General features: G+C 39.5%; 1 protein-coding gene across 2 annotated transcripts in view; it reads left to right on the top strand.

The window, feature by feature from the left end:
- The window catches only part of LOC149300672 (E3 ubiquitin-protein ligase HECW1-like), a 76,504-nt gene that overhangs the window by 52,143 nt on the left and 1,545 nt on the right, over positions 1-22,816 (top strand). For both annotated transcript variants that reach the window (XM_089484846.1, XM_089484845.1), the window contains 16 exons: positions 3,244-3,394; positions 4,998-5,116; positions 6,376-6,497; positions 8,359-8,544; positions 9,281-9,415; positions 9,574-9,679; positions 10,031-10,127; positions 11,164-11,247; positions 11,727-11,836; positions 14,493-14,613; positions 18,482-18,595; positions 18,981-19,133; positions 20,253-20,351; positions 21,099-21,228; positions 21,680-21,826; positions 22,655-22,769. In XM_089484846.1, the coding sequence (XP_089340972.1) occupies positions 3,244-3,394; positions 4,998-5,116; positions 6,376-6,497; positions 8,359-8,544; positions 9,281-9,415; positions 9,574-9,679; positions 10,031-10,127; positions 11,164-11,247; positions 11,727-11,836; positions 14,493-14,613; positions 18,482-18,595; positions 18,981-19,133; positions 20,253-20,351; positions 21,099-21,228; positions 21,680-21,826; positions 22,655-22,769 (1,989 nt within the window). The remainder of the gene's footprint in view (positions 1-3,243; positions 3,395-4,997; positions 5,117-6,375; positions 6,498-8,358; positions 8,545-9,280; positions 9,416-9,573; positions 9,680-10,030; positions 10,128-11,163; positions 11,248-11,726; positions 11,837-14,492; positions 14,614-18,481; positions 18,596-18,980; positions 19,134-20,252; positions 20,352-21,098; positions 21,229-21,679; positions 21,827-22,654; positions 22,770-22,816) is intronic.

The raw sequence follows: 22,816 nt of genomic DNA, 5'->3' as shown, positions 1-22,816 counted from the left end.
CACCTGATAATATCCGGCGCACGGTCGACCTGATTGACCTGGCATCGCTCACCCACCAACCGGCCATGCTGTTGGCCCTCGACGCCGAAAAGGCGTTCGACAGAATAGACTGGGCTTACATGTGGGAGACCCTGAGCTGGTTCGGCTTCCGCGGTAATATTTTGCAAGGTATCCGTGCTCTCTATGCTGGTCCGACGGCCTCGGTTGCGCTGATGGGCTGTGAATCTCGAACCTTCGACATACTCAATGGCACGAGACAGGGGTGCCCACTTTCTCCCCTCTTGTTCGCTCTCTGCTTGGAGCCTTTGGCGTTGGCTATCCGCCAGCACCCAGATATCACCGGTGTTGAGGTTCATGGTCAGCAATATAAACTGGGACTCTTCGCGGACGATATACTCCTGACTCTATCTCGTCCACTTGTCTCTCTGCCAAACCTGTACTCGGTCTTGACCGAGTTCTCTCAGATTTCGGGTTACAAGATCAACGCTGCAAAATGTGAGGCCTTAAACATCAATTTAGCTGCTGAGACGCAACGGACTATTGCCGCGACCTTCCCGTTCCAGTGGCAACCGTCGTCGCTTAAATATTTGGGCATTCACCTCACCACCAGCCCCCAGACGCTATACGCTGCGAACTACCCTCCGCTCCTGTCGCTGCTACGCCAGGACCTTCGGCAGTGGTCGCAGTACCGCATTTCCTGGCTGGGCCGGATCTATGCGGTCAAAATGAATGCGCTGCCACGTCTATTGTATTTATTTCGCGCCCTGCCGATTGCTGTCAACGCCAGCGACATTGACTCGTTCCAATCGTGCATCTTCCAGTACATTTGGAATGGCAGGCGGGCTAGGATCAACCGGCACATGATGTACCTACCTAAGGAGCGGGGCGGTTTGGCAGTTCCATGCCTTCACCTTTATTATTTGTCCGCCAGACTCTCGCAGCTGGAGTCCTGGTCTTCTCCGGCTGGCACGCTGCCCTGGATTGACATCGAACGCGCCTGCCTACCTGACCGTCAGCTCCAGTTATGCCTATGGCTTGACCATGATCGGTTGCCGGGCTCTCCGCTTCTTTCTACTATGCAGACGTCCTACTCTCTCTGGAGGAAGGCTAGATTTAAATATCAGCTACGGGGCCGTGTATCCCAACTGACCCCTTTGTTCTTCAACCCCCTCTTCCCGGAGGGTGTGGATACACGACGATTTCGGTGGTGGCTTGAGGCGGGCCTGTGTAGGTTGGGGGCCTTGGTGCGACGGGGGCGCATGCTTTCGTTTGAGGAGATGCTCGACCACAACCGCATCCCCCAATCCGAGAGGTTTCGATACCTACAAATCAGACATTTTGTGCTCACTCTCCTGCGTGACGCCGGGGTCTCCGAGCTGACCCCCTTTGAACAAAGATTTCTCACCCGCCGCAGACTACGGGGCTCTGTCTCCTTTCATTACTCCTACCTCCTGACCAGGACATACGCACACCCCCCGTCGTATCAGGCACGCTGACATGAGGCCCTGCAACAAACCTTTGAGGACGATGATTGGTGTAGAGCGGCGACTAACACACATCGCATTACTGTTAACACCGTTATCCGAGAGCGGTCATATAAGGTTATTGCTCACTGGTATCTCTCACCGGTGCGGCTTTCTAAGCTCTGCCCTGCATCTGACGCCAAATGTTTTCGCCACTGTGGAGAGGTGGGCACTTATCTTCACGCCTGGTGGTCCTGTCCGCTTGTCCTGTCTATCTGGTCTAGGTTTTTCCGGGATATCTCGACGGCATTGGGCACTCCGGTGACTGCTTCCCCCCAGACGGCTCTGCTGAACATGGATGTGTCGACGCGGCAGCTGTCTGTACCTGGGCGTAAACTGGTTCATCGGATCTGTGCCGCTATTAAACAAGCCGTGGCCAGGAGGTGGAAGGGAGTCCCTCCAACAGATGCTGAAATTCATTCCAATATTTGGCATATCATCTCTATGGAAAGGATTACGGCTAAACTACATGATGAGATGCAGAGTTTCTCCGATATCTGGGACCCCTGGATTGCTGCCTTCTCCCAGGGGAGCTCTGTTTTGCCGCTGGTGTCTCTTTGACTCGCCGCTGGTGTGCGGTCTGTCCTGTTGGGAACTTTTTTTTTTTTTTTTTTTTTTTTTTTCCTTTCTCTTTTCTTCTTCCCTGCTCCCTCCCTGTCTTTTTCCCTCCTTCCCCTCCCCCTCCCTGTGGCTGCTATTTGCTGTTTCTACAGTGCCTATGCCATCGCACTCGCTGTCTTTCGGCGCTTTTGGCGCCGCTTGACAGCTCTGACGTTCTGCACGAGCGCTCACCAGATCACCAACAACCAAAAATCCGAAAATACTGTCGACTATTGTTTATTCCGTTTTCTTTATATTTTAGTGCTGTATACATGTTTGCCGTGCCAGTCGTATTTGTATGTACCATCTCTTAATGCTGTATCAGGAGGGCTTTTACCCTTTTTGCTGTCTTTTGTATTCTCGTATGGACCATGATGGCTATTTCATGACTGGCTGTTTGTTTCTCTTTTACGCCATTCGCTGTATTGCTGTCGACTTCAATAAACATGTTTAAAAAAAAATAAAAAATAAAAAATAAAAATAAAAAAGCACCTAACTTTTAAGGTGCGGCCTATAATCAAGTGCGGCCTATAATCGAGCCAATATGGTATATAACATAAAAATTACACTTACAGAAGCAACAGGTGAGGAGGGCCCTGCTCAATCGAGCATACGTTGATTTTAATTATCTATATTCTCAGCCAGATTCACTAGAAGGGTACAATGCTAGGTATCTGATAGGGGAGAAATTCAGCCAAATTACACAGTAATGTTGCAACCTAAAGCACTTTTGGCTCATTGCATGTGTGTTCATTGCAGCAAATCACCTATTGTGACTCTGAGAATATTAATGGTATGTTTAAGATATTTAAAAGGACTGAAGTGAGAAGTAATATAATAAGTGATAATCTTTTTGTGGCTGAGGAGCAACTCTGCCGCCAAGGAACAGAGAATTGATTTTATAAATGAAACCTAATTAGTCATGCTGTCACTTCACATGGTGTAGTAAAATGCAGAATAAGCAAAGCAAGGACTTGTTAATACAAGGTTTGCAAGCTTTGTGAATGGAAAAGCATTGGGATGCAATATTTTACTATTCATCTTTAATAGCCATGAGTGATTAAAAAGTTAAAAAAAAAAAATATGTGAATAATTTGTAACACCGTTTTTTAAAATGCAGACTGGGAAGCTCGTATTGATAGCCACGGGAGAGTATTTTATGTGGACCATGTAAACCGCACAACAACATGGCAGCGTCCAACCACGGCAGCGACACCGGATGGCATAAGCAGGTCTGGTTCCATCCAGCAGATGGAGCAGCTCAATCGCAGGTTGGTTTACCTATTTTTATGCAACAGGTGGAGCAGTCATTTTTTCTTTGCTCCTGGCCTCACAACAGAAATATATGGAAGGTTCACAGTTTCAACATATACAGCAAGCCTAGGTAACCCATAGTAGGTCCTACCCAGCAGCACAAGCCATCAAAATACCCTACATGTACGCAATCAGTGTTTGCTTGAACCACTCATGCAAACAAAAACAAATATCTCAATGTGGAATTATCTGTTGTACACATACCGTACAAGACATCTCCTATATCTACCAAGGATTGATCAAATTTTAAGACACCTGCATACAAAGAGATATGAGACTAGCTCAACCATGAATGGACAACATCTTAATAGCCTACTCTACTACTGCTATACAATGATAACAGCTAATAGTACAAATTATAAGAATTTTGTTAATCAGTTCTTGACTGAAAGTCCGCCATAAAATCAGTACACAGGTTTATTCCAGAGCATTTCGAAGGTTGTTTTCTGGTAGTAAAGCTAGAACTGCACTTGGTTCTAACACTTCTTAGTTAAACGCACCATACTTCCTCAGCAGATGGTGGATGTTGGTGAATTCAATATTTGTCAAACCCTCCAATCTAAGTTGTCATTAATTTCGGAGCGAACTCTGTTCAGCAGTTCAATAAAAAAGGCAACCCCCCCAACATTTGTTCAGATTGCATGGACCCAGAAAAAGGTCATAAAACAGCCTATAGAAATGGTCCTCCAAATGGTTTAGAGTGAGGGATATGCTAAGGCGTGTGCGTGTGCCATAGGTGCACCACATGGTAGTAGTATGGCGGCAGCAGCACATCAGCTCGCAGTGAAGCCAGGGGTCCACATGAGGTAAGATATAGGGAGGAGGACGGACAGGGGGGAGAGATGTGTCAGCTGTGACAGTGTGTGTCCCAGTGTGTGTGTGGGTGCAAGTGTATTGTGTTTTAGTGTGTTACTCTATGGTAGACTGTGTTTATTGTATGGTGGTGGAATGTGCGTGTTAGAGTATGGTGCTAGCATGAGTGTGTGTTTGCTAGTATATGGCGTTAACATGAGTGTTAACATTTGCTGTTAGTGTGTGTCGGTAGGTGCTAGTGTATGGTGTTAGCATGAGTGTGTTTGTTAGCAAATGTGTTGAGTGTGTTGGCATGAGTGCATGTGTGTGTTAATGTGAGTGTGTGCCAGCATATCGGGGGAGCCTAGGTTTAGTTGTGTGAAGGAGAGGACGAACATAGTGTTGTGTATACATGTGTACGTGTATGGCAAGTGAGTCTGCACCCAGTAATTCTAGTGTCACCCCTATTTGGAGAATACTTAACAAAATGTGTGTAAATTATCATTGCGGTACTGCAAAGTGAACAGAAGTCAGAAAGTATTTTTAAATCACTGTTTAAATATTACCCATAATAGTTAAATGCTCCATACAGTCATTACATAAATGTTGGGAAAATCATTAGCAAATTTTCCCACTAAGAAATTCAATGCTTGGTTTTGGGGGGTTTTTTGGAAATCAGAAATTTACTACAATAATTGCACTTGACATATTTACTTACATAGGTATATCTTGTAGTTTATATTTACTAAAATACTTCTGTAAAATAAGGTATCAAAATATCCAGAGGACAATTGCAACAGAGAGACCGGAGGAAGAAGCCGTTGGTAGAAGTGAAAGAGTTCCAGGTGTTTGCGACTCTGAAACAGACCTCTCCCAGCTAAACACAGGTAGAAAAGTGGGGTTTTTTTACTGTGTATCATAGCAGAATCGTTTAGTGTTTGGATACTAATAAGTCAAGTATGATGGATTTAACAAAATATCATGGTTCATACTGCAATGCTTAACAAAAACAAATAAAAATGGAAAATTAAGAGAAACAGGGTCTCTAAGTAAGGGGTGGCTGATGAACACTGAAGGACAGAAGGGCATTATGGCTGAGAATGCATGTAATTTATATTACCGTATTTGCTCGATTATAAGACGAGGTTTTTTCCAGAGCAAATGCTCTGAAAAATACCCCTCGTCTTATAATCGGGGTCATCTTATAATCAGACCTCAAATAGCAGCGAATGCAGGGGACCTGGATCCTCCTGTGTATGCCCACCCCCACCCAACTTACCGGTGCTTCTGAGTCCCCGGTGCTTAGTCCGGGCAGCGTGTAGAGCTCTACACGATTCGCGTAGAGCGGAAGTTGTCTAGGCGAATCGCGTAGAGCTCTACACGCTGCCCGGACTAAGCACCGGGGGACTTGGAAGCTCCGGTAAGTTTGGAGGAGGGAGTGGGAGGGAGTGTTAAATGGGGGGCATAAGGCATTTCTGGAGGCAGAGTGCTCTGTGAAATGCCTTTTAACCCCCATTAATGCCACTCTGCCGCCAGAAATGCCTTTTAACCCTCTATACGCCACTCTGCCTCCTGAAATGCCCTATACCTCCCTATATGCTAGTCTGCCCCATAATATGCCTTTTAACCCCCTAAATGCCAGAGTGGCATATAGGGGTATAAGGCATTTCTGGAGGCAGAGTGGCACATAGGGGGTCAAAAGGCATATCATGGTGCACAGTGGCATATAGAGGGTTAAAAGGTGTATCATGGGGCACCGTGGCATTTAGAGGGTTAAAAGGCGTATCATGGAGCACAGTGGCATATATGGGGTATAAGGCATTTCTGGGGCAGAGTGGCAAGCCTGGGGGCAGTTATGCATAACTGGGGGGGGGGCAGGTTGAAAAAAAAAGGAAATAAAAAAAATATTTTTCTCAATCGTAGCTTTTATTAACAAACAATTGTTCACATAGTTTACATGAATTAACATTTACTGGTAAAACTTTTCCACATATATTGTGTTTTTCAAGAGCTTTGTTTTCACATTATTTAATTTGTTTAATATATATTGAATGTACTTTTTTATGTATATCTTTTTGCTTTTTTTTCTTGCTTTGATTGCACTGTTAATCTTTTAACCCTGTGTTATTACACTTTTCTTTGACAGAACTAAGGAGAGAGGGTTCCATGACACCTATAAATTCCCAGAAAATTACCTTATTGCTTCAGTCTCCAGCTGTCAAATTTATAACCAACCCTGAGTTTTTTACCGTGCTGCATGCAAACTATGTAAGTGACAAGTTCTTTCAAGAATTCTACACATGGTATTCATCATAATCCTAAAGGTGCTGCTCTATTTAGATGAAACCTAAATTTATGACATCAAGCAAAGAAACCTTAGTGGATCTGTACATGTATCGTTTCCTCCGATGGTTTGATCGCATAAAAAAAGCATAGCATAAGAAACTTTTCAGTTTCTATGACATTGCTGCTTTTGTGTAACGTGACAAATGTTTCCAACAAAATGATGAATCAGGATCAAGATTTTATTTGTTTTTACTTTGGGCATTCAACAGTATTAGAATGACGTTTCCAACGTTGTATTTGGTTGTACCAAAAAGGGGCTATGGGTATCTCCAGTTATATTTTGAAGGGGTATGGAGTGGCATCACCAAATACTGTACCCCGCCTGGAGTTTGAAGACACTAACTAGAAGCTCTGGGGAAGCACATCAGTGTTGCAGCTTGAGCTGCCTTTAAAATCAATAGGCTCACAAGGTTGCATATTCAAGTCTCGTAGATATTAGTCCAGTCTAGCACTTGAAACTCCAATTATCCACTATTCTGGTAATGGCAATCGCTGTGCTGGGCTTTGGTGAATCTGTAATTCTGGAAGATATAATTTTAATTAACGGTTCACTGCTGTAAGCAGGTGTACAGGAATAACTAATTTGTCTCAAAGAAGAAGCTAGTATAATTTGTGAATTTACAGTTATGACTCTCTCTATTAAGTTGTTTAAGGGGAGCTGATCCTGGTCCTCCTGACCTGAGTATAAAGAGCAATACAAAGTTCAAAATGGAGAGAATATATGAGATGAGAATGGCAGGTCCTCTATGTGGATGTAGCTATGGTGCCCTCCTGTGGCCATATGTTGAACTGCAATTAAAGTGCTTTTGGTGACCCATGTTTCAAATCGCACAATTCCCCCTTGGTCAATCTCCTGCTGTTGTCCACGTTTTATTTTTCCCCATTACAGTGTAACATATTATATTCTTGTTTTACAAATCTTCCTTTAGTGTTAAATTACAAATTGTATGTTGATAAATAGGATGTGTTCGAATGGATTTAATAAATGTATTTTAATTATGACTTTTTAATTTAATTCATATTTTGCAATGCATTCATAAATCCCACCCTTTTTTACATTTTGCTTGCACGCTTCCAAACACAGTCATAAAACTTAGGATGATGATTACATGCTTCTCTCTTGAGACGTTGGCATATAGGGGGACTTATTACCATTTATTTACTTTGCACCTGCATACCATAAAACGCACACATTTTACAGCTAAGGATTAAAAGATGTTTATTTCATAGGAAAAATTGCAGACATGATCAAATTAAGTCAGAACGCATAATTTAGGTGTTTGGCCTCTTCAGTTAAGGCTCTTGGGTGAGATTCCAAGAATCACATAAGCCTAGTCATAAAAATATTTTTATAAAAAAATGCAAAATTATACTATGGAAAGTAATTATATTTTACATTAACCTACCTGACATATTTAGCAAAAAAAAAAAATGCCATGGACAAACGCAAAATAATATACATTAAATATTAAAATTAAAATACATTTACTAAAAGCTGACCTACTCTCATTAGATGTTGAAGCTTCTACAACCATAAATTGCTGCAACAATCAGTTTGCTTCACAGATCTCTAAGAGAAGATATGGGCCCATTTGTAACAGAATGAATGGATTCAATGGTAGCCCCACCTTCTAAATAAGCTATACTTGATAACATTTGTATTGATCTACAGAATATAGCAAGAATGAAGATTTAAATGTTGTTACCCTTTAAAATGCTGATATTTATATACGGTATACATAATTAAATCCCAAACGTTTTGCTCATATCTCCTTGTGTTCAGAGTGCCTACCGAGTATTCACAAACAGCACCTGCTTGAAGCACATGGTTCTGAAAATTCGAAGAGACGCGCGGAACTTTGAACGCTATCAGCACAATAGGGACTTGGTGAATTTCATTAACATGTTTGCTGACACCAGGCTGGAGCTGCCACGTGGATGGGAAATCAAAACTGACCAACAAGGAAAGGTACGACAATGAGAAGAGGGTACAGTCTGTAATGTATTATGGCTTTGGCTGACTAGGCGTAAGGTGGCGGATCCAGGGAGGAGGCAGACCTCCATAGTGTCGATTTCACATGAATTAATGCATAGTTTCGGGATATATAATCGTGTCCCAGCCAGCACGCTACAGGAACTGGACCTGCAGCCGAAGTCTGAGGGGACGGTTTGAGTCAGATCTAGGGCAGCAACCCCTATAATTATGGCACTGGGTACAGTTACTGGGAAACACACCATCAAATTACACCAGTAGAACATATTATATGTCATGCAGTTGATGGTCGGCACGTAACCTTTATGCTTGTTCTTGATGAGGACTATATGGGATGTGACATAGAAAACTCTTTGTGTCTGTTCAACTCAAATTAGTGATACACATGGGTAAAGAAGTAACAACAGTGATGAAAAGGTGATAACCTGGAGTAAATAATATAAACATACTGGCCGATCATTAAAATAACAGCGTGCCGAGGGGTATCTGGGAGAGCCCAAGCCAGGGAAGGACATATTGAGATCCAGGTCCAACCTTGCTGATTTTTAAAGTTTTTTGTTCATATAAGTGGGGAGAAATCAATTAGTTTTTTTGATAAAAAGAGTTTTATATGCCATACTGTAGGGTTGCTTTGTTTACTTGATTAATGAAATAAAATGTTCAAACGCATCACATGGTTAACGTGTGTACACTTATTTTCTGCTCCCTGTAGTCTTTCTTTGTCGATCATAATAGTCGAGCAACGACATTTATTGATCCAAGAATTCCTCTTCAAAATGGCCGCCTTCCAAATCACCTCACACACAGGCAGCACCTCCAGCGGCTTAGAAGTTACAGTGCAGGAGAGGTAAAGTGCAATCAATGTACTCATATTTGAGAAAGCTAATGTTCCTTTTCTTAACTTGATCATAGCGATCCTATTTTTTACTTTACAGTGGACTTATGTCATAAACACAGTTTTAACTTGTATGAGACCCTAATTTGTATATTTTTTGTTGTTGCTAGGCGTCAGAAGTATCCAGAAGCAGGGGAGCATCTTTGTTAGCCAGGCCAGGCAACAGTCTGGTAACAGCGATAAGAAATCAGCACCAAAATGAGGCAGTGCCCCTGGGTAAGAACATCACGTTTTATTATTGTGGGATCAGGAGGGGGCCAAACCACAGATTTTACTTGTGGGTTTCAACAGCAGAGATCCACTTTTGTAATATTGCTTTCTCAACGCTGTGAGTTTTTATTTGTTCGTTGATGCCCTTGCTGTGTATTAGAATGGCACCACTCTTTTTTACCAGCAAAAAGCCTAATGAAGCTACGGCCTTATTTTAATTATTGTTTTTCATATCCAAGAAATATATTTGATATGTTTCGTCATTTGCACATTTCTGGGTCAACCCCAATACATTCATCCTTGTTGTAAGTTTCTGCTTGGAACCCTACCTCAGTGCTATTTTTTTTTAAATTTCAGCTTATAATGACAAGATTGTCGCATTTCTACGTCAGCCCAATATTTTTGAGATGTTACAAGAACGACAACCAAGTCTGGCCAGGAATCACGCACTCAGGTAATTATTTATTTGTTAAAATTTCTATTCTGTAAGTTATGAACATTTATATTTTCTTGAGCAGCCAACTACCAAAATATGTACAGTACAGTAGAAAAAGTACTTTCCCATTGTTTCCAGTTTTTTTTATATAATGCGTAGGTTGCTTTTTTGGGTGAATTTGCTGTTGCACAGCCCAAAAAGTGATTTTTAAAAAATCACTTACATTATTGCCAAAGTGATAACTGTGAAAATGACCAATTTTAATTTATAAAGGTGTCTTATGGCTTAAACTGGGCTTTTGATATAATTTTACCGTAACTACAGCTTACATTCATTAGAACACAACCCTACAGGCCTCTTGCAAGAGTGTAAGAGCATAACATGGAGTAACATGCCCAGCCGACAGCCACACATATGTAATTTAGCCGCTGCTGGCCTTAAAGTACCAAAGCCGCTTTTCTTCCCCTGTCTGGCCCTGCAAACCTTGGTATTCATGCAGCATCCTCTTTGTTTCAAGGTCCTCTATACTTTTTCACTAAAGAAACAGCCACAGAACCATTAGAATACAGATCTTAAATACTTACTGATGACATAGTGTTAGTTAGGATTATAATTTAATTAACAAAAGATAGTTGTAGTAAAATAATCAATTTCTGCACTCAAGTCAACAATCAGGATTGTTAAAATAAAACTTTTTTTTTTTAATTCTATTTCTAGAAGAATATATACAATTTTTCTAATCCTAAAATCACATGTTGCTGTTTTTGAGTTTCTTTTGGTTTTGTTTTATGGAATCCTTTAATACGTTTTATTGGGCCAACAAAATCACAGCTTTCACGACCTCAGATGTCTCTTCCACTGACGTTTTTAACATATTAAATGGGTGAGGAAATCTTGAAATGAAAATGAAGGATGAACATTTCACAGATTATCATATTAGAGTTTTACTAGTAGATTGTGTGCTAGTAGTGAACTACTAGTAGTAAAACCGCAGTTGTTAAATGTTACACTGATCATATTTAGTTAAAAGTCATTTTATTTTTGTGTGATGCAGGGAGAAGATTCATTACATACGGACAGAGGGTACTCACGGGCTTGAGAAATTGTCATGTGATGCAGATTTAGTTATACTGTTAAGGTACGTAATATATTTTTGTATTGTTATATACAAATGTATGATTCTGCCAGGTTTTTCGACTGGGGCTCATTTTTTTTTGAAAACGATACCATCTGTATGTTAAAAGAACGTGCAGCTCATAGCTAAACAATACGTTTCATTGTGTAGTGTCTTCCTGGGGCTCTGAGTAGTCTTGGCAGCGTTCAATCTTGAACCTGCTGGGTGAGAATCCACTGGGAACGAGAAGTTGTGTCCACAATGTTCACACATGTAAGGGTTTATTCGCTATTTGAAGCCCATGATGTCACTCTGAATTAAAAACAGAGCATCTCCTGGAAGAAGATCTGAGTTACATATTGTTAGAGATTCCTTAAAACTCGCTGATTTAGCTTCAACTGAAAAAAGACAAGAACACATCCTAACCTTTCCAAATGCATGTAAGTGTGTTGATAAAATACATGTTTTTTTGTGCATCTTAATGTTGATTGTTCTTTTTGCAGCCTTTTTGAAGAAGATATCATGTCATACATTCCACTCCAAGCTGCCTTCCACCCAGGGTACAGCTTCTCCCCTCGTTGTTCACCAGGATCCTCACCTCAGAACTCTCCAGGTGACTATTGTAGCAACAGTAGTATTTATAAGAAACTGTTATTTTGCCCCCTGCAAATGACAGGTAGTTATGAAAGTACAGGGAACCCCTCCTTAGGTAGCAGCACTAGCGCAAGACCTTTCCACACATTGTTGTCTTTTCAAGATGAGCAGCATACACTTGTAAAAAGGTCTTCAGCCCAATAAAATCAACTTGACAACTCAGATGAAGGCTAGTTGGCCAAGAGCTTCGTTAAACTTAATATGTCTGACCAACAATTTTTCTTAGGTGGTGTGCGCAGAAAATTTCTCTTGTGCAAAAATTTTCCCAAAGCCAAAATTTTGTGCGCACAATATGCTTCTGCAAATGTTAAATTTAAATTGTTATTCTATATTTTTGGTATAGCTCGCTCATGGTTAATAACACTACATTATTGTGTGATAATGTAGTATTAGTTACACAACAGTATTACTTACTGTAATGTTTTTTTAAAGATGAAATTCTCACTGCATAAGTAAATTATGAGCGAATCACGAGCGGAGGCCCCAGGCCGCATAAAAAAAAAATTGGGAAAAACTGTTGTCCGCAGGGGCGTACCTAGAGTATTTGGCACCTGGGGCGGATCCTGTACGTGGGACCCACACACACACTTTAAAACTGCATAGCTTCTATCATTAGGCAAACATTGACAGGGGTACAGCATAACTGTTATTATTATTTACTAAGGCAGACATTGACGGTGGTACAACATAACACCTATCACCATATACTGAGGCAGACATTGACGGTGTTACAGCATAACTGCTATTATTATATACTGAGGCAAACATTGACGGTGGTACAGCATAACTGCTTTCATTATATACTGAGACAAACATTGACGGTGGTACGGCATAACTGCTAACATTATATAGTGAGGCAAACGCTGACAGTGGTACAGCAGAACATCTATCACTATATACTGAGGCACGCACTGACAGTGGTACAACATAACATCTATCACTATACATTGAGCCAGACATTGACAATAATGCAGCATAACCCCAATCACTATATACTAAGCCAAACATTGATGTGGTGTAGGCCTACCACTTTAGTGTCTGGCCTAGTATCATATATATTATATATATATATATATATATATATATATATATATATATACACACACTATATATATCTATATAGGAGTGCACCGAAATGAAAATTCTGGACCTGAAAATTTAGCATTCACTTGACTGAAACCGAAAATGACCTCCCACACCTTGAAAAGCAAAAAAAACACTTTTATTAAAAGTAACACACCAAAATTAGACAAAAAAAATCAATAGCAATATATATATATATATATATATATATATATATTTAATCATATTGTATATATATATATGATTAACAGCAATCACGCTCCTATCATGCCCAGGTTCTAGCATGTACTGGTTGCTTGGGCATGATAGGATAACAGCAATCCTATCATGCTCAGGCAGCCAGTACATGCTGGAACCTGAGCATGATAGGAATAGGATTACAGCCTCCCTATGCCATGCTACCCCCCCACACACACACTTACACATCCATGCTATCACACACACACTCATTCACAAACATTCAGTTTAAACTACAGCATAACACCCATCACTCTCACACACTTACTAATTCACTCTCACATTATGTTTTCCTACCTGTCACTTTTCCTCCTCTTCGTTCTTCCTCTTCTGTGTCCTCTCCTTCCTTTGCAGTGGAGGCGGTGGGCGTGGCTTCAGTGCTGTGCGCCGGGATCTGACATCAAATCCCGACGCACAGCATCAGTTGCCGCGCGCATCGAAAGGGAGGAGGATCGGAGGTCTGCATTAACAGACCGCCGCCCCCCCCGGTACGGTACTGGTTGTGCGCACAATTTTTGTTCGTGTGCCCTCCCTCTGGAAGCTATGTGCACGCGCACAAGTGCACAGCTTAGAGGGAACACTGCTGACCAATTTGGCAACCAGCTTGACCATTGACTCAGTTGACTGAAAAACCTGCATTACACACTTGTACGATCAATTTAAAAGACGGGTCCAAAGGTCAGCTCAACTACACTCAAGTTCATCTGAATAGTCAGTTATTAATTGTAAGTTCATTTGTGTAGGACCCTCCTCACCTTTATGTCCAACACTTTTTGTTATGTCCCATTTACCATTATACAGTCCTGCAGGATATATTGGCACTCTATAACTCAATACATTATAATAATATGCCAACTAATAAAAATCCTTGGTTCAACAACATCAACTGGATTCCTTAGGAGTCTTCACTGACTGACAAACTTGAATGATAGACGCAACAGCTAACAGATTCAATATAGATAGTATGGCCGTAGTCAATTTCAACATGAGGACTTGTCAGCACTCCACTAAACTTGACAGCAGCTCAACCTAATATAATAAAGTCAAGTACTTATGGGTGGTTTTGAGTTTGGTCAATTGAAATACCTCTGTAACAAGACTGATACATTGAACCTTATTGTTTGAGATGTTGAGGGTAATCTCATTATCACTCGTAAGAGTTAATATCTCTGGACCTTGCACCTGTGGTCCACAACTCAAGCAATAACATTTTCCCACCCATAGGTAGAACCATGTATTGTCTTTATTCTTATAATCCTGAGTACTGAAATTAAAAACTCGGTGATGATTTACAGGGCTCCAGCGTGCCAGCGCGAGGGCTCCATCCCCTTACAGAAGAGATTTTGAAGCCAAGTTAAGAAATTTCTACAGAAAACTTGAAGCCAAAGGGTATGGGCAAGGCCCGGGTAAAATTAAGTAAGTGTTCATTCACTGTGAGGGCATTAAGTTGTTCTTAGTAGTGCTGTGTGATGGTATAATATAATGTATGATGGAAATCAACAATATAGAAAAACAATAAAGGGTATAGAACAAAACTAGCTACATTGATACTACTGGGTGTGAAGATGCTGGACTGGTTTGCATGCAAACAACGTCTAAGAACCTATTTTTACATGCGTCATCTTATTCCTTGCTTTGCTATTCAGCATTAGGTTATTAGGACCAGTACATAATGTATTCTAAGATGTGCATGCCTTAGCCTGATGTGCTTCAACCCAAGTTCATGGAGCATTCATCCAACCGAAAGACCTACCAACATTTTCTTTCTTTCACAAATATACAAATGTGTCTCCAGGGTGCATTCATTTTACTGAGTCAGATATGGTTGGCTGAATAAATCATTGGGAGGTCTTTGAAGCCATAAATATTCTGGTCTTGTTTTATGGTGCAGTCTGACACATAGAATACATTTTAAGGAATATGCTGCATATATATTGTTTTGTTAATTAATCAGGATTTAAAAAAAATAATAACTGCATTTTAAATATGTGTAGCCCAGGGAAACTTCAACCACCTACACTCAACATACTTACATTGAATGCTCACACCATCTTTACACGATGGGCGTTTTTAGATCATTATTCATAATGCCATGGTAACCAGCAATTCTGAAGTGTAAACATATAAATAGATAAAAATATATTATTATTACCTTTTATTTACTGAGTGCCAACAAATTATGCAGCTCTGTACCAATTAAATGGGGTAGTTAACATATACTGTAAATAACAAATATACGTTACTGCATACAGACACATCTGGAGTTAAGAACAGAGGGGTGAGCAGGTTAGGGCTTGGCTTGAGATGGTAGGAAGCAGGCTGTTAGTTATGGTGCAAGAAGGTTACAACTGGGGTAAGTGAGGGAGATGAAATAGAAAAGGAAATTTAAAGTGAAAAGGGTAGAAATTATTATTATTGTTATCTTTTATTTATAGAGCCCCAACAATTAATGCAGCGCTTAATACAATACATATATTCAAGGGGTATGACAACACAAGAATTGAGTAAGACAAACCGATACATTAGGTGGAGAGAGCCCGGCTCCCAAGCTTACAATCTTGAGGGAATGGGGTGACAACCATAAGGCACAGAGAAAGGGTGAGTGGTAGTGTGGTGGTTGTATCAATGACAAGGAGGTTCTAGCAGCTAAGATGGTGCGGCTTCTCTGAAGAAGTGAGTTTTGAGATGTTTCTTGAATGTTGGGAGGGAGGGTGAAAGCTGAATATTCGGTGGAAGTAGATTCCAGAGATATGGGGCAGCCCGAGTGAAATCTTGTTTATGGGAAAAGGATGAGGTGATAAGTGAGGAGCAGAGCCTTAGCCCATGAGAAGAACGTAAGGATCGAGTATTTGTTTATGAGGGCAGAAATGTATGGAGGAGCAGTGTTATGGAGGGCCTTATATGTCAGTACCAGGATTTTAAATTTAATTCTAAAGGTAATTGGGAGCCAGTGGAGGGTTTCACAGAGTGGGGAAGCAGAAGAGGAGCGGCGTGCAAGGAAGATAAGCCTAGCAGCAGCATTTAGGACAGACTGTATAGGAGAGAGTCGAGACGGTGGAATGCCAACCAGAAGAGTGTTGCAGTAGTCAAGACGGGAAATGATAAGTGAATGAACCAGAGTTTTTGCTGTAAGAGGCCAGAGAGGGAGGGGATCAGGGCAAAGGAATGTGCCGTTGAAGAGGTAAAAACCAAAATTAGGCCCCCCAAAAAACGGTGTCCCCAAATCACATAATTAGTACATATACAAGAAAACTAGCATAGTGGTCCAAATGAGTTTAAATATCTATCCTATCTTGCAAGAGCTTGGCTTGAGATGGTAGTAAGTAGGATGTTTGTTATGATGCAGGAACGCACAATGGGAGAAACAGAGAAAATATATGTGTATGATTAGAACGCAGTACCCTGGGAATGTAAAATTATTATTATTTCTATTCGCTTATCCACGTGGGATTGTTTTTTTTTTCACTTTTATATTCAAGCATGTTAATTCGAATTTCTTGAACATCGCACCTTTAGCATACACATAGGCCCGGACTGGCCATCTGACACTGGCCAACCACACAATACACTAGCCGCAGTGTGCAGCCACCGGTTGCGAATGCTGCCGTTTAAAATGCTATAATGCAAATGTTCTGACCTCAACAGCCCAAAAGACTTCATCTGTATTATATGATCTGGAACATACAGTATATTATATACCATGTTTTAAGAATATAAAATGCACACAGATTTTAATGCTGTATAATAGAACATATTACTATTACAGTTGATCAAAAAAATGCAATCTTAAGAAATTCTATAATATATTTAAATTGCAAATTTGGCCCATCCCAAACAAGTAAGCATTTCTGCTTGAATTAATATAGTTCAAAACAAATGATTTCACGAGTGAAAATGTGATATAACGCAGAGCAGGAAACTCCAAGCTGAGTGCGAATAGGAACTATAAAACAACAATCTACGATTTCATTGCCTTGTATTACTGAGGTGTCAGCAGATTTATAAAGCTTGGAGTCTTAGTAAAAATGGGATTCTTTCAATGCCATTGCCATCTACCCTTAGTAAAAAGTACATGTGTTTTATTCATTGGTTTGGGTTCACTGGTAATGCATAACTCTGGTTACACATTAGTTTGCGAGACCTGAAATTAGGGTTACAATGGTGAAAAATTTCATAGATTTTTTTTTCAATGGCCATTTTTACTACAGTAATGGTGGGTACAACTGGATTTAATTAAGATCATCTGATAACATCAGACCAAGTTGGTGCTTTATTAATAAATAATAATATTAAAATATACTGTGCGGCAACTTGGCTTCGTTTTAAGATTTTACCGTCTTATGTCTTCATGTAACCAAATAAATTTTAGCTTTTAGAGCTGTTTTCTGGTGCTGAAGCAGTATTAACCCCTTAAGGACAACAGTTTGTCCTTAAACCCATTTATGACAATGCATTGTGAGCCTATACATGTACAGGCTTTGTCGTGAAGGGGTTAATGGACTTAGAAGTTCTCACGCTAGAATTTTACCATTGCAGAGGCAAGTATGCATACCTGACCCTGATTAATATACTATGTCACCCTCATCACGAAGAAAATACAGAAACCACGGATTCAGCCTGCTTTTATCTTTTTTAAGTTTATTTCATTTTTCAGCAGGGACGTAGTTTTTTCAAACTATAAACTCTAAGCCGACATACATAAAACATATAAAAGTACTTATTAAAATATCACATATCATAATACTAATGATGCTGCAAAAAAAAAAGAGTCACTTTAAATAGATACCCGCTTTAACAAGAATATTTCTAATGTCAGCACCTCGGTGATTATAGGAACACGGGAGGAGAAGACAAGCGGTAGCATATATTATATCATCTCCTCATAGCACTAGTTTTAGCATTTTTATTACCCTGTCTCACTTTCAAAGCGAGGATCTGTTACATCTATTAGCCACGTAGGGAACAGAGACCGGCCACAACATTACATAATGAAACAAGTTGAAGATTCCTAAAATATTATTTGCAGACTTTGTTTTTCTAAATAGTTGCATTGTTTCGATGTCTAGGTAGTAACTCAGTGTAATATTTTATTATTTATCTTATATTTGATGACCTTAATGTTTGTAATACTTTCATGTGCATTCTAGTGAGGATACCTTTGCTCGACTTTATTGAATTCCAAGCTCCTTGGTATTTATGGGGGGCCACAGTAATGATATTATGTGTCAACAGAAAGAGGGGTTCATCAGCTCACACCACCTGTATATTTATGTTTCTCTCACAGGCTCATAATACGTCGAGATCATCTTTTAGAGGGCACTTTTAACCAAGTAATGGCTTACTCACGCAAGGAGCTCCAAAGGAACAAGCTTTATATAACATTTGTTGGGGAAGAAGGGTAAGTATCATGTTAACGCATGCCCATGAGACATTAGATCTTAAAAAACTATGAGATGGGAAGTCCAGTTCCTGCCCATAACCCTGTTAGAACAGGGAGAAAAGCTCTTACTGAAATTGCTTCTTTGTACCTATCTAAATTTAGGGTACTATATAGAGATTAACCCCTTAGCGCAAAATGATCGCCATCATGTAATCAGTGGCCATTAAGGACCATTATGATGAGATGGAATGTTATGTGAAACCATGTGAGATGTTCTTCATATCAATCTTGTCCCAATAAAAGTTATCTTAAACTAAAGACATATATTAGCACAGGCAGATTAAGGCTAGTGCTCATGCAAAATTGAACATATGCTGTTTAATGCTTTTCTTCTTCTTTTTAGTTTGGATTATAGTGGCCCATCTCGGGAGTTCTTCTTCCTTCTCTCGCAAGAGCTCTTCAATCCTTACTATGGTCTGTTTGAATATTCTGCCAATGACACATACACGGTGCAGATCAGCCCGATGTCTGCATTTGTAGAAAACCATCTTGAGTGGCAAGTATTTGGTTTTCTTTAGTTAACATATTAATTGCATGTCTTCCAATACCCTGGTGGAATTTGAAGGATAAAAAAAAGACACTGAACAGTATTAGTATGAATGCTTGAGTACGTTGATTTTTAAATACCTAAAAATAATAGTATGGCACAATTTCTAAAACATTACTGTGAAACGGTATATTAGGCTTTCTTTTTTATTCCTCCCCACTATTTGAAAACTGTTTACGTGCATATTGACAGGCTTTGTGCTTACGTAAACATTTCTACCTGTTGGATAAAAATTACGCATTTTTTATTTTCCATATGGAGCGGAAGTGAATTAACCCAGGTTCTATTTCTCCAATTAATCCAGTCACCTGACAGTGTTATTTTCACTAATTAACAAAGCATGGTAGATTGGGCTAATTTGTCAAAGGTAATGCGTACCAGATTTATTGCTCCAAAGCCCATGTGTCATAGTTGCCTGTTATGGCAGGATTTATAGAACGCACACTGTAAATCAGGCTTCAAGCAAAGGCTTTGCAATTAGATCCCATTGACCTCCATGCATATAAATCTTCCACTCAACATCTGGAATGCCAGGTTGGCTCATTAACTTGCAAAAAGCATAGAATTAGTACTTTCTATTTCCTCAGCAATTTTCCAGACATTTTGGAAGCACTTCTTTAAAAAATGCTTATCTTTTTTTCTATTTTTTTAAGTTTATTTTCTATGGCAAGGTAGGACTGAAGGAGAATACGGACGCTGCTTAGAATGTCATCTCACAAACCAAGGTTTCTTATCTTAGTTACTTCAAATGATACAAAAGAGGTTTAGTAATTGGAAAAACTTACACTTGGAATTACTTGGTTGGAGAAATCTATATCTATAGATATGTAAATACAAAAGGAAATACTCCAAGGTGTCCTGCACAGCTTATCAGGAATATTTTGTACCCCAGTAACCCAGACTTACTGCATGCCAAGTATTGGCAAATTCTTATTCAATGGAAACAAATGCATTTTTGAAGCACTGAATAATGTTTCAGAATGCATATTAAAAGTTCAGTCTGGCCTGTGGTTTTAATGTGAATACTTCATCATTCCTTCTTTAAAGAAATTCTATCCTTCGGTTCAGGTTCCGGTTCAGTGGACGCATTCTTGGCCTTGCCCTCATTCACCAGTATCTGCTGGACGCCTTCTTCACAAGACCTTTTTATAAGGCACTTCTGAGGCTGTGAGTATAAATCAAGCGACTGTAAAACAACAGTGTTATAGTATAGAATGCATCAATCACATGCATACGAGTTATTTATAACAAGGAACAAAATACGTACATTGATTCATTCCTGTACACAAGAAAGAGCTAGTCTTGCCCTGCTTCCCACATTGCATGCGTTAAACACCCCAAGCTTGCCTTATCTAGCAGAAGTGGATTGGGTTATGGGACCCACTGGATAGAAATCTGAAAGTGCCATTTCATATGTATACCATAGAAGAGTGAAGAGATAGTGGATACATAACATTCATGTATGCCATGTGATTAAATAAAGATTTCATGGAAAGAATGTTTAATAAATGGAGTCAGATGATATTATTTAAAGTTAAGAGGGTGGAACTGAGAGGTAATGTAAGAAAAACATCTTTACTGAAAAGGGTAGTAGATTAGTAGTACACGCAAGAAGTAAAGGTATTTAGTAAAGTTTGGGATGTTCATAAGGGTTGTATGATGACTTATTAAAAATGGGCCAGTTTATAATCAATTAACTATGGGCATGTCAAGTACTCATGTAAGCAGGAACACATAGTCAACCTCCTGGGATATTACATGCACAGGTACGGAAACAATGCTGGAGGCTCCAAGTGATTCAAATTAAAATTCTACAACTTATGTTATTTTATTTCAAATGTACTGGAAAACAAAATATGTTGGGTGTGAAAAACAAAACAATTTCAGTCTTTTACCATTTTTACCCATATACAGTCCCTGTGATCTCAGTGATCTTGAATATCTGGATGAAGAGTTTCACCAGAGCTTGCAGTGGATGAAGGACAACGACATCACTGATATCTTGGACCTGACATTCACAGTCAACGAAGAAGTGTTTGGTCAGGTCAGTGTGACTAAATGGAAGGAATTAATGGATCAGAAATTCATAACCTATTATATAAAACACAGCATAAAAACACCCAATTTTTATTTATGGAGAATGATGACACTTACGTTAATGTGTTCTAGCTGGCGTAGTAATATTTAGTATTAATTTTAATATTAAATATCAGAAAGTTTGTGTTCTAACATCGGCCCCAAGTTAGTTAAACAAACTTCTATGCTTGGGCTCACTCATTGAGCATGTGATGTAAATAAAACGGTCAGACGTTCAAAATAGTCCAATGGGTGTAAGCCAATCAACCAAGATGATTGGTTAGCATCGGGATCTCTTTAGCCGTAGTCAGAGGTTGCGCACATCCAATTGAGGCCCTTTTTTCTCATCTATGGATAATGCACCTAGAGTCTTGTCTTGTACCCTGGCAGCTGACTTTCATTTCTTTTGTTTTTATTAGGTCACAGAGAGAGAGCTGAAGTCAGGGGGTGCGAACACACAGGTAACGGAGAAAAACAAAAAGGAATACATTGAGAAAATGGTAAAGTGGCGAGTGGAACGAGGCGTAGTACAACAAACAGAAGCCCTTGTACGAGGGTTTTATGAGGTAAGACTGATGCAGTGACTGGTGGATTACAGATGTAGCATCACTTCATGTAATGTATTTGAATTAGCAACTTTTGTTGGCAAAATATTGAAAAGCAATTGAAAAAAGGTATACTCATTCTCAAGTGACATCTGTATACAGATACAGATACAGGTCACTGATCATTTGTGAAGCCAGAAATTAAAAAAGGTATTGCAGATGAACTATAAAATAAAAATGGCCTGACCTCAAAGTGTTATTATATAAACATATATATATATATATGTATATATCATTTACATTATGGTTTGTCTTAGTCTATCAACTCTCGTCTTGTCATACCCCTTGAATATATATATTGTATTAAGCGCTGCGTAAACTGTTGCCGCTTTATAAATAAAAGATAATAATAATAATTATGTGATACGTTGAAGATGTCTCCTTTAACTGGCAACATATTAAACATTTCTGATTTCGAAAAATTAAAAGTAATATATGTAAATAAAAAATAGAGATGGATCCTGGTCCATCCATTACACGGAAACGTCAATTTAAACCAAATTAGAAACATTTCAGTTTCAGCCTTGAAATAACAGAACCTAGCTGGTCTTAAGTGGAACATGTACCGTATTTAAATAATTTCAACCTGAGATTAATCTTAATTGCACTTCTGATTATGTTTTGTGATAAGGTATGAGCTCTGTTTCCATCGTTTTAATACCTTATTAAGTGCAGCCTTGGAACAATATTAGTCATCAAATAAGTGCTGGATATTTTCAGACCACATTATTATTATAAAAGAAGAACATAAGCACATATGCTGTCCTAACTCTGGTATTTGTGTTTTAGGTTGTTGACTCTAGACTTGTGTCTGTGTTTGATGCCCGGGAACTTGAGCTGGTAATTGCCGGAACTGCTGAAATTGACCTGATAGACTGGCGCAATAACACAGAATACCGAGGAGGTGAAGTATTTTTTTCTTCTAACATCTGAAAAAAGCGAGGGCTTGTT

The sequence above is a fragment of the Sceloporus occidentalis genome, unplaced genomic scaffold (genome assembly GCF_023333645.1).
Source record: "Sceloporus occidentalis isolate IW3139 unplaced genomic scaffold, rSceOcc1.0.p SCAF_23, whole genome shotgun sequence".
NCBI lineage: Eukaryota > Metazoa > Chordata > Lepidosauria > Squamata > Phrynosomatidae > Sceloporus > Sceloporus occidentalis.
This window is presented reverse-complemented; position numbering and strand designations above follow the sequence as displayed.